Source organism: Bos taurus, chromosome 3 (genome assembly GCF_002263795.3).
Source record: "Bos taurus isolate L1 Dominette 01449 registration number 42190680 breed Hereford chromosome 3, ARS-UCD2.0, whole genome shotgun sequence".
NCBI lineage: Eukaryota > Metazoa > Chordata > Mammalia > Artiodactyla > Bovidae > Bos > Bos taurus.
The window spans coordinates 97477749-97490368 of record NC_037330.1 but is presented as its reverse complement, the minus strand read 5'-3'; the positions used below and the strand labels follow the sequence as shown (position 1 = coordinate 97490368).

Sequence of the window (12620 nt, the reverse complement as noted above, 5' to 3'; positions counted from 1 at the left end):
CTCTTCTCCGCCTTGTGCTTGGCTTCTGGGAGGTGTGTACTGTACAGGGGCTGCTACAGCAGAGAATGTTTTCCCAGACTCATCCAGAGAGAGTTCCACCTTCAACTGCCAGCCGCTTCCCTGGAACCGCATTCTCTGCATTTCAATTGCATGCTTACGTGTTTCCCTCCATCACTGTGCCCTCCCCAGCCTACAAGGTCTGAATCTTCTCTGTGTCTCCCCAGGTTGCTAGGCTCAGAAAGCATGTGGTCAATGTGAACTGACTGAATGAAGAAATACGTATACAGCCCCCTTTCTCTCCTATAATATAAGACCTTGAGAGGCAGAGAAGTTGGTAAACCTGTTCAAGGTCATACAACTTTGACTGGTTAGGGAAGATGAGTTAAAAACCAAATCAGACCATGTCTGATGCCCGCTAGGGGTATGGGAAAAGGTGCTTATGGTAATATAGCATCAACAGAATACCAGGTAGGATGCTGTATATCCCTATGCTGTAAGAGGGATGTTATTATTTCCATTTTACAGATGAGAACACCAAGGTTCAGAGACATTGGACTTTGTCTAGGCCCCTTTGCCGACACTGCGCCTCACTCTTCCCACTCACTCACTCCTGCCTGAGTAAGAAAAATGTATTCATCAGGCTCAGATTAGAAGCCACTTTCTTTAGGAAACCTTTCTTCCCCAGTCTCCCAAATTCAGCGGGTGCCCCTCCTCCACTGCCTCACAGCAGAGCTTCTGTCCCTGCGCTGGCACTAACTGAATCAGTAGCTGTCTCTCCCACACCAAACTTTAAAACCCTCAAGGGCAGAGGGCAAGGGCTGTATCTTAAATGTATTGAACTTTACCTGCTGCTAAGTCACTTCAGTTGTGTCCAACTCTTTACGACCCCATGGACTGCTGCCCACCAGGCTCCTCTGTCCATGGGATTCTCCAGGCATGAATACTGGAGTGGGTTTCCATGCCCTGCTCAAGGGGATCTTCCCAATGCAAGGACTGAACCCATGTCCCTTGTGTCTCCTGAATTGGCAGGTGGGTTCTTTACCACTAGTGTCATCTGGGAAGCCCCATTAAGCAAAATGCCTGGCATGCAGTGGAGACCAGTAAATATTTGTGGGAGAAAAGAGGGAAGAAAGCAAGGAAAGAAGGTTCCCAAAGAACTGGGAAGTGGGGAAGTTGGGTTTGAATCCAGGCCTGCCTGGTTCCAAGGACTAGACCAGACCAAACTAGACTACCTCCATGAAAACATACAAACTCCCCTTAGAGCAGACAGCTTTTTATTATACTCTTGGGGATTTATCTTTTGTTAATCAATGGATCTTAAGCTTTCACAGGTCAGTGACAGCTTGATCAGATGTGACTTTTCCGGGACGACCCTGATCCCTGGAGCACAGAGCACCCCATGTGGTGGGTGCTTTATGCGTAACTGTGGCTTAAGCTGACTTATGTTCAATCCATTAATCAGAAGGTGACTCAGATCAGAGAAGAGCCAGCCACTGGCCCTCAAGATGGCACAAGGCCTGAGGGTGGGAGTGCCTAGAATGATCAAGACACTGAACCCCGGTTGGGGCCACGTTTATCTAGGCGTTTTAAGACTAAAGAGGCACGTGAACGAGCATGCATGCGTGCAGGCTCAGCCACTTCGGTCATGTCTGACTCTGTCCACACTATGGACTACAGGCCACCAGGCTCTTCTGTCCATGGGATTTCTCAGGCAAGAATATTGCAGTAGGTTGCCACGTCCTCCTCCAAGGGATTTTCCTGACCTAGGGATTGAACCCGTATCTCCTACGCTGCAGGCAGATTCTTTACCGCTGAGCCACTGGGGAAGCCCGAAGAGGCATATACTGATAAAAGTGCAGTGCCTTACTGCACTCAAGGGTCAGGAGTGGCTTCTGGAGTTTAAACGAAGTTCATGATTATATAAGACAGGCAGTTTCCCTGGGAATAAAAATAATGACGTGGAGAAATTTTGTTTTTATGTTTGCTTTGTCCCCCGTCAAGAAGTTTACAAAAGATGTAGTGTACAGAATGCAATGAAAATAAAAATTATTCATCCAAAGACTAGGAAACACTTTTTCTCTCTGAAAATCTCAGTTCTCTCTTGCCCTCCCACTGCCACTCCCAAGATCACACTTTTTTACAGTTAGGTTTTCTCTTTGATAAAAAATTTTAGTAACTTTTTATGTTGCACACCACATGTGACCTTTAGTGTCACTGTGCGCCTCTCAAGGCAGAGTCCGGGAGTGGGGACGTTACTCGCCTAGGAAGTGGGGATGTGGTTTGAGGCGAGCACTGCTTCTGCTTCCCCAAAGGACTCTGGGCAAGTCCCAGCCTCAGTTTCCTTCTCTGTGACAAGGGCATGAAAAGGCCTCTTGGCTGACTCCTTAGGCCACCCTGAAGATCTGAGACACTGCCTTGGGAACATACTCTAGGTAGTAGGAGGGACCTATCAACATAAGTAAGGTAGCACATTTATCTAAACATCAGAAAGGAATGAAGCTCTTACATGTAAATCTACTATCTAGGTAACACAAACCTTCCTTCCTAAGTATAAAATTGTACTGGATTTACCTTTGGGGATGGCACTTGTATTTCTAGACTAGTCTATTCCCTTTTTGAAGCAAAGAACACTGACGCAGGGTTATTAACGACTGTCTTGAAGGAAGGTGGGGGCTATGAATCTGTGTTATCCTGATTTGCTCAACACTGACTGCCCTCTGCTTTTCAGAGTGTTTCTCTCTTTTCCTCTCAGGTAAGCAGTCATTTCTGCCTGCTGGCAAAGTGGTGGCCTTTCAGATTTCCCGATTCCAGCCTCTAAACCATAGTACACGAGACAGAGAAAGTCAGAGTGAAAATCCCTTAGTCGTGTCTGACTCTATGTAACCCCATGGACTGTACAGCCCATGGAATTCTCCAGGCCAGAATACTGGAGTGGGTAGCTGTTCCCTTCTCCAGGGGATCTTCCCAACCCAGGGATCGAACCCAGGTCTCCTGCATTGCAGGTGGATTCTTTACCAGCTGAGCCACCAGGGAAGCCCAATTACATGAGAAAATCTAAAACCTAAGTTTGTTAAGTTTAGTTGCAGTGTAAGAGCCTATCAAGTTTTTCTATGAGCAAACCAAAGTAGCTTTACATATCTTCTACACTAATCTTCCTAAGGTCATGTGCCTCTCTGCTCAAAAACTCAGTGTTCCTCATTCCAACCAAAACAAACCCAGACACTCCGGCTGGTAAGGGTTTCCAGGCCTTCAGTCACCTGTCCTGACCACACATGTAGTCTCCCTTCTTAGTACACGCAGTGTTGACTGCTGCCCTCTGCCACCTCTTGGGCCTTAAAAGACTGCCCACCCTTGGAAGCCCACCTCTTTCCTGGAGTCTCCCTCTTCTGAACTCTCCTCTCATCTTATCCACATCTTTCCCATGGCCCTGACCTCTTTCTGACTTAAAGTAACGCAAGTTTTCCTAGAATCATGTCTAACTCACTTCATTATCTTAAAGCCCCCTTGGAGCTGAATGAATGCATACATGGGTGGTGGCAAATACGTTTCCAGCTCTTGCTCTCTGAGGCCCCTCTCCAACTGCTGCCCACTGTGTTCTAGATAGCTAAGGCTGCTGCGTTCCAAAGCTCCTGTCAGATTCACTCTGAGCGGGGAGGGCCTCTCTCTTGGGGGACCTGCTGAGCCTTGTCCCTGCCCTTCCCTCGCCTCAGGGTCTGCCTCTCCCCAGCACCCTCCGGGGAGAGGAATCGGCACGCCATGCCCCGCTCCGTGGTGGGTGGCAGGTGGTTGGTGTGGAGGGGGGGCACTCACCACTGCCCAGCCTCAGGAGCAGCACGTCCTGCAGCCTGCGGTTGAGGTCACGGAGCTCCTTCATCTCGGCCACGAGCGCCCCGTACTCCTTGAGCTTCTTGGCCTGCTGCACCAGCTGCCTCCGAGTCCGCTCCAGCTCCTGCTGGAGGTGGCGCATCTCCTCCTGCTGCTGCTGGTAGTTGCGCAGCAGCTCCTCGTACAGAGCCCGGGGCACGCCGGCGTCTTCCAGACTGTCCATGTCCCCCGCGCCCGCTGAGGCCTCCACGAACACCTCCTCCGGGCACGTGCCGGGGCCCAGGCTCAGGCCGTTCTGCTTCTCCAGCCGGGCCACCACTGCCTCGATGCTCTTGTGCGCCACTTCGCTCGGCTTCCGCCCCTCAGGTCTCTGTGTAGGACAACGAGAGTCAGTTCAGGCAAGGGCAGCTGGGGCTGTCTTGGACTGCGGCTCAATATGTCCCCAGACAATCCTAGAATCACAGAACCATAGAACATCAGTGCTTGCAGAAACTCTGTGCACACACTTAAGACAAAGCTCTTTATTTTACACATGGGGAAACAGAGGTCGAGTGGGGAAGTGTCTTGCCCAAAGTCACATGGTCAGTGAGCAACAGAGGCAGGACTCTGGCTTCCCAGGCCACCGCTTTCCCATCCCCATCACTCTGCCTCTTGGATGTATCTCATACCATGACTGCCCTCCCCAACTCCCCAGTCCCCCACCCCACCCACAGGGCTCGGGCAGTGATCTGCTCACAGTGGGTATTCAAGGAGTATTTGTGGAGAATCCATGAGAAATCAGGCCAAGCCTAGGCATCCCAGGGGGGTCACTAGTCAAATCTCTACACCAACAAAACATAAAGGCCTCTTCTCCCCACCTCAACCCCCATCCCAAGAAAGGGCATTCCACCAAATAAAGTTTTCCTGAAAAATGCTCCAGTGGGGAAGGATGCTAAGGACTCTAATCTGGAGCAGGAATTGTGTCTTATTTTCTGTTTCTCCACTGCCTACTCAGAACTGGCACCTGGCAGGGGCTTGATAAATGTTTACTTAACTGAAAAGTTCAAAGAATACTAATATTGGAAGGTTCTTTCTGTTTAACTCCGTCATTTTACAGGTGAGGAAATCGAGGCTCAGAGAAGAGAAGGACTATACTCAGGGTCACATGCTGAGCTACAGAATCGGACCTGGGACTTAAAGCCCAACTTAGAGCACAAGACTCCTTCCCCCACCCCTGCCAGTCTCTCCTTGAACTCTGGCCAAGCTAAAGCTCAGCATGAAGTGGATAGAGAGAGGACAGTTTAGTGAGAGGAGAACTAACCAGGACTACCCAGGGGCTGGGGCTTAAGCTGCCTGAGGAAATTCCAGCTCAAGTGGACAAAGCTTCCAAGATGGGGAGTGGAAGCTATGGGACCAATTGAATTCTTCACCCAGGGCAGGAGGGCTAGGGACTCTCCTGACTGGGGGCACTTGTGGGAAGTGCAGACAACCAAAGACACAAGATTCCAGACAACTTAACTATGTCAGGTTGAGCCTGCCTTAACCTCTCAATAAGCTCCTGAAAGTTCTGGAAAAAAACAAAAAAGAACCATGACTCTGGGATTAGGTTACATGACAAAATCCTATCCTGTCATCTTATCAACTGGGATAAAGTGCTACTAGTCTAAGTGAATCTATTCATTAAAACTGTACTGATCACTTTAGATACCCAACTTCAGTACTACACTAGGACACCCCAAGGGGAGTGACCATGTCTGTCTGATCTCTGTGACCCCAGAAACCAGCACAGGGCCGGGGCCACAGTGGGGGTGCAATGAATGCATGAACTCAACTCAGCTGAATCTTCTGCACTACGCTTCAGGAATGTCCTTAACCTGAGTCCAAAATCAGACTGTGGTCAAAGCTGAAAGTGTCCCTCTTCTGCCTCCCTTCCGCTGGGGCACCCATTGTGCAGAATAAACATCTGGCTTATTGGACAAGCTATTTAGCAGGCTTCCAAGTAAAGGCTGGAGGAGACCCACTAGGGCTCACACCAAAGGAAATGCAACTCATGCAGAAGTTTTTCTTCTAACCCAGGATCACATTAACCCTTTTGTGTGAGCTTGGCACACCCGCCTCTGCTCATGAGTCTACTCCTGGCTGTAAGGGGGCAACCTGACAGTGGCTGGCCCTGACCTGCTGCCCAAGAACATCCACCTCAGGTTCCTGGAGCCCAGCAGTGACCTCTCTGGAGCTGGAGGCCGGAGGAAATGCCCCTTCCAGGCCCTCAGTGGTGATGACACTGCACAGATGGTCCAAACAGGACCGTGCTCCCTGGAAAGTCAGCCGGCACAGCCAACTCCTATCAGCTGGCCCAAGTCTCTCACCACGTGAACAGATCATGGCCTGTGACACCAGGGGACATTTACATGGGCAGAGGAGGCCAGACTGGAATTCTTCAGCTATCAGAGATCTGAAAAATGCTCCCCCATACTTTCAAAAAGAGGAAAGAGTTTGTTACCTTGATGTGTCTAAGCTGTAAATCTTCTTCCCCATAATCTTTAACCTCCCCATCTTCTTCTACGAGATTGAGAGAAAGTTTGGGGATTTTTATTTTCTTCTGCATCACACTGTTTTCAAGGTCAGATTTGTCTTCTAAAATGCATATCAAAAAAATAAGGTTCATTATGGGTCAAAATGCTCAAAATGCCCACAACCTCAAATGCTAGAGAATGACTGAGGCCAGACCAGTTAAAGAGGAAAAGCCAACCACTCTAAGACATGTTCCCTCCTTCGTGCAGGGCTCTTGAGAGCAACAGTGCAGATCAAGCTTGAGGATCAAAGTGAAAGTGAAGTCACTCAGTTGTGTCCGACTCTTTGTGACCCCATGGACTGTAGCCCACCAGGCTCCTCTGTCCATGGGATTTTCCAGGCAAGAATACTGGAGTGGGTTGCTATTCCCTTCTCCAGAGGATCTTCCCGACCCAGGGATCGAACCCAGGTCTCCCGCACTACAGGCAGATGCTTTGCCATCTGAGCCACCAGGAAGTCCTGAGGATCAAGGGTATATGCTAAAAGCATTACCATGCAAAGCATTGAAATAGAACCCAATGAATGTGCTGAGGGGTTTTCCTAAGTTTATCTTAAAGGGTGGCCTTTTATGGAGTTCTAGAATCTTGGAACTGGAATGGCCCTTAGATTGATATGTTTTTAACTTTACTAGCACACAAATTCCTCAACAATCGAGATCTTTTTAAGCCAAAGGACTTCCCAGGAAAACTTGTTGGGTTTCAGCCAGCTCAGGTACTAAAGAGCATGAAGGGATGATGGCTCTTATGAAGATAAAGCCTGGACTGGAGCTGAGGTGGAGCCTCCCCACAGCCCAGACACAGGACAGACTAGTCGAGTTAATATGGTTACAGGAAGAGGAACAAGTAACATTCACTGCCTTTTTACTGATATCAAATCAGGAGACAACAGAGTTTGAGGGGCCTCAGTGACCACGTGGTCCAACTCTCCCATTTTACATGTGAGGATGGAAAGAGTGTGATGAGTGAAAGGAAGAGCCAGGAAGTGGAAAACAGGCTTCTGGCATCTCACCCAGTGCTTACGTGTGACAACACCACACACTGACGAGCACTACAAACTACAAAGGGGCTACACAAAGGGATGCTACTTCTCTCTTTCTTACTCTTTAAACTCAACTTCAGATAATCTGAAAGAGAATTCTCAGAGTTCACAAGCACTTAACTATTTCAGAATGTAGTCAAATGCCAAATCTTCCTAAATGGCCTTAGGAATGGAGCCCCAGCTGTTCAAGAGTAGGATTCCAGTATCAGAGAGGCCTCAGTGTGAAACTCAGCTCTTCTGTGATAATGTGAGGAGTGGGGACTGAGGCCCTAGTCGCGTGATCTCAAGTGTGTCCTCTGGGGGTGACAGCAACACCTCACACCCACAGAGCACAACTCAAACACCAGGCACGCAATGAGCAGGATGTGAAAACTGGCATGGTCAACATGCTCAGAATTGTCTTACTTCCCTAAGCAAAGGTGGATAAAGATACTACAATTAAAAAAAAAATGAAAGAATGACTTCAGAAAGGTACAGAGTGGAAGGGAAATGCCGAGGAAAAGAAGACGGTCTTTGTTAACAGTCTCCTGATCAGAGATGAAAATGGCCTTTCCCACTAGTGAAATCCTTGGGTTCTAGTTCTTGTTCTCTTTGTACCTACATTTTATAGATGGGTTAGGAATGAAAGCAATGGCACCCCACTGCAGTACTCTTGCCTGGAAAATCCCATGGACGGAGGAGCCTGGTAGGCTGCAGTCCATGGGGTCGCTAAGAGTCGGACACGACTGAGCGACTTCACTTTCACTTTTCACTTTCCTGCATTGGAGAAGGAAATGGCAACCCACTCCAGTGTTCTTGCCTGGAGAATCCCAGGGACGGGGGAGCCTGGTGGGCTGCCGTCTATGGGGTCACACAGAGTCGGACACGACTGAAGCGACTTAGCAGTAGCAGTAGGAATGAACAGCAGCAGGGACTGTGGTCTTTCTGAAAGAACAGCAGCTACCCTCCTATTAAACCATTGTTCTTTCTTTCTAAATTAAAAAGCTGTTAAAAGTAAAACTCAGTGAAAGTGCTTCAAATGAAGTTATCCTGAAATGGGATGGGTGGGTGTTTTTGCAAGTGAAGAAACAAAGAAACTGAGAGAGATGCAGGGGATGAGAGGGTGGTATCAGGACTTCTGAATGTGTTGAGGCAAAGCTCCTGGGTTAGTCTTCAGTTTGACAAGTTCAAGGGCAAAAATTTGAGATATAGCCACCAACCTAGAAATGACAAGCTATGCTCAGCCTCCCTGAGCTGAAACTCTGAAGCTCAGAATCATGTTGGTATGGAGAGAAGCAATCCTTCAGACTCACAAAACTGGGCAATATTTGAACTGAGAGCAGTCCTCAGATCATTTCACTCAACCCTTTCAAGATGGAGATGAGGTTCCAAATGGTAAATCCATGCATCTGTCCACTAAACCAGCAGGCCCAGGGATGCAGGAGGAGTAGGACAGGCAGGGTTCCCATTCTGGACAGTTCATGCTTACACAAGGTCACGGAAATGAGGATCAGAACTTGAACAGCGTGAGAACTCAGACCAGGTAGCCAGAGTTCAGCACTTTCCCTCCTATACCTCAGATTAATGTTTACTCAGAAGTACACTTGCAGGACCTAGCTGGGGCCTTGGGCCACTGGGAATGAACATTGTTAGGGACACTAGACAAAAACCCACAAAAAAGAAAAACTCACTGATACGACTGAGAGAAGACCTCAAATACTGAGTTTGAATAAGGGGACAGTAGCTGCTACAGGACCTTGGGGGCAAGGGAGATCAATCACTTTGGCCAGGACAAACCATGGCAGGCTTTGGAGAAGAAGTACCCTTTGAGCTAGACTCCTTACTTACAAGGTGGTCTTGGGTAACTTACTTTACTTCTCTGATCCTGTTTCCTCATCTGTGACCTGAAGTAAATAATTCCTACTCACACTGCCAGGATGCCCTGAAGATGATCAATTCTGTGTGTTAAGAACCTGAGTGAAGTGAATGGCACTTGGACCATCAGCAGTCATAAAAGGACAGTCATTTAGGGATGGCAAGAAGAGGGAAAAGGATAGAAATTAAAAAAAAAAAAAAAAGTAAAGACTGCAAAAGCATTTAGACTGGAATGGTTACAAAAGATGGTTCAGTTATAGGCAGGAAGAGAGGTAAGAAAGGAAGTTATGGCGGCTGAGCTTGGAGAATAAATGGCCTGGAATGCCAAGGTAAGAAGAACTAAGGTTCAGCCTGCAGGTGCAGGAAAGTCAGACAACCTGGATTCCAAGTGCAGATCTGCTAGGCTGTAGGTGTGAGAAGTCAGGCAAGTTGCTGTGTCAGTGAGTATTACCGATCTCTTTCTGTAGAAATGGAGATAGAATATTGGCTTCAGGTGAGATCAAATTAGCTGAGTACATGTGCCTTGAAGGCATCAGAGCCCTGTCCTTAGAGCACATGACAAAGTTCTGCAGAGCCTGCTGATGGCCCAAGGCTGCTGCAGGCTTGCGCCAAGAGGTGGAGACCTGCCCAGCCACCTGGCTTGAGAAAGGTGACACTTGGCAGAGCTCTACTCCCCATATGATGACAGAAGTCCTGCTCCCATCTCTATGCGCAAAGCTCCATGCTCTTCCATCTAACTGGAATGCCCTCTCCTTTCCTGTCTGAAAAACTCCATTCAACCTCCACTCAGCTCCTTTTTCCTTCTTCAAGGTCCTATTACACCTTGCACATACCTTCTCTGTAGCCTGTTTTCTTACTGTGTTGCAATCATCTGCTTTGAGGTCTACCTTTCCCACTGGAGTGTGAATAAGTACACCGCAGGTCCCATATTCTAAGCCTTGTCATACAATATAGGGACTCATCAAAAAATATTTAATGAAAGAATAACAGAAAGAAGCTATTCCAGTAAGCATATGAAAAGATGCTCAAAATCCTCAGTCATTAAGGAAACACAAATCAAAAAGAATACAATCAGATATACTTCATACTCACTAGGATGGCTACAGTTAAAAAAAAAAAGAAGAAAAAAGAAAAGAACAGAGGATAAGCATAACAAGTGTTGAGAAAATATGGACAAATTAGAACCCTAATACATTCCTGATAGGAATGTAAAATGGGGCAGCCACTGTGGAAAACAGAATGGCAGTTTCTCACGAGGTTAAAAAGAATAACTGTAGGATCCAGCAAGTCCACTCTTAGGTATATACTCAAGAGAAATGAAAACATGTCCACCAAAAACTCGAGCACAAATGTTCATAGCAACATTATTCATAATAGTCAAAGGGGGGAAACAATCCATTGTCCATCAACTGATGAATGGGAAAAAAATGTGATATATTCATGCAATGGGGTATTACTCAACTGTAAGAAGAATGTATTGATACTTGCTATAACATGAATGAATCTTGAAAACATTACGCTAAGTGAAAGAGGCCAGACACAATGGCCACATAATGTATGATCCCATTTATATGAAATGTCCAGAATAGGTATATTCATAGAGATGGAAAGTAGATTAATGTTTTCCAGGAATGGAGGGGGAAGCGGCAATGAGAAGTGACCACTTAACGGGTAACAGGGATTTCTTTTTGAGTGATGAGAATGTTCCAGAATTAGATAGTGAAGATAATCGCAGAACACTAAACTGTACACATTTTAAAATGGTTAAAATGATGAATTCTATGTTATGTCAGTTATACTTCAATTAAAAGATAGGCTACCACTTTTAGAATGTGTATTACCTACCAGATACCACTATAAGGTTCTTTTCACATACTACTATACTTCCCAACAACCCAGCAATTAAGTACTAGCTGCAGTTTTCCCATGAGAGAAGAGCTGAGACTCAGAGAGGGCCTAAAGCCAAGCAGACAGGAAGGTACAGAGCCAGGGTTGGTCTAGATCTCTTTGCCTCCCAAGCCCACACTCTTTTCTTTCTAAACACATGCCTGAAATACAGTAGAGCCATATTCATAAATGCTGAATGAATGAATGACGACTCTGGATAAAAACATCTAAATCCTTCAGCCTGAAGTTCAAAGCAGAAGACCACTTTAACAGTTGCTCTCCTGACAAGAACCCTGTGGCCTCAGAAAATCCCCAGACAGAAGTAACCATTACCAAGCACAACAGAATGAGGCTGGCCAGACCCCAGGGCTTGAATGGGTCTTTGAAAAGGTAGGATGATCAGTACAGGAAGGTCTGAGTGACAGGAGTGAGTTCCAGAAGGGAGCAGAAGCAGACAGTTTCCCCAGTCACCTGTTCCCTGACCTGGTCCTGACTGCTTCAATGTTTGGCCACGGGGATCCTGAGGCAGCTCTGAGAGCTACCTACCTCCTGGCTCCATGCTAATGCTCATCAGTCTTCTCCCTGAGCTGTGCTCCCTGGATGAGGGCTTCCTGGATATGCTCCCTGGATGAGGGCTCAAGAAGACCTAAGGCCTCCACTTGTCCTATTCTGGGGTCAGTGGACATTCATTGACCCTTGTTCTGGGTTGAGCACTCTGCTAAGTGGTCTGTGTCTTTCAGATCCTTACAACCCAGGATGTACCAGAATCTCAACCAGAATATAAGGCTTGACTTTCAGAGAGATGCTGGCTCATGTGGGGCAAACCTCACATCTCCAGGTCTCCGTAATCCTCACCCTGAGCTAAAGATGATGCCTCCCATCCATTCTAGTCCACAGATTATAGAACACTCAGTGTCACTGTAAGAAGTGGACGAACTGGTTGGGAGAGGGAGGCCCCGGACTGAATAAAAGCAGCCTAGTCTTGCGAATTAGGTGGTCCTAGTTTGGAACTCTGGTTCTGCTACCTGCTGACTGTGGGAATTCGGGCAAGCTACTTCACCTGTCTGAGCCTCACTTTCATTATTTCTAAGGTTGGGATGATAAACTGTTTTCCAAAATGTGATGCTTATAAAACACCAAGCACTGTGCCTTTCTTGTCCAAGGTATTCAATGAATAGCAGCGATGAGGCTGTTCTGTGGGTTATGTGCTTGGCTTTTATCCTTTGGCACAGAGAACCACTGCAGGCATCCAACACAGATTGAGACACGATGAAGGAGATGTTTTGGGAAGATTAATGTGGCAGTGGTGAGCAAGATGGATGAGGTGTGAGGAGGAGACTGAACACAGGGTGATGAGAAGCTATAACTCTTGACTGGTCACATTAATGAATGTGAACGATAGTGTGGATCATCTAAGACAGCAGGTGGCTTCATGTGGCATTTTAACATGGCTTTGGAGTCTGTGT

The 12620-nt window shown here is 47.2% G+C and overlaps 1 protein-coding gene across 9 annotated transcripts in view; it reads right to left on the bottom strand.

The window, feature by feature from the left end:
- BEND5 (BEN domain containing 5) overlaps positions 1-12620 on the bottom strand; it is a 1466135-nt gene that overhangs the window by 243021 nt on the left and 1210494 nt on the right. For 4 of the 9 annotated variants that reach the window (XM_059884719.1, XM_059884718.1, NM_001190953.1 and 1 more), the window contains 2 exons: positions 6305-6438; positions 3811-4195 (listed from right to left, as the gene is read on the bottom strand). The exons of 4 other annotated variants lie outside the window; for them this stretch is intronic. In XM_059884719.1, the coding sequence (XP_059740702.1) occupies positions 3811-4195; positions 6305-6438 (519 nt within the window). The remainder of the gene's footprint in view (positions 1-3810; positions 4196-6304; positions 6439-12620) is intronic. One more of the 9 variants, XM_010803672.4, reaches the window with a different exon arrangement.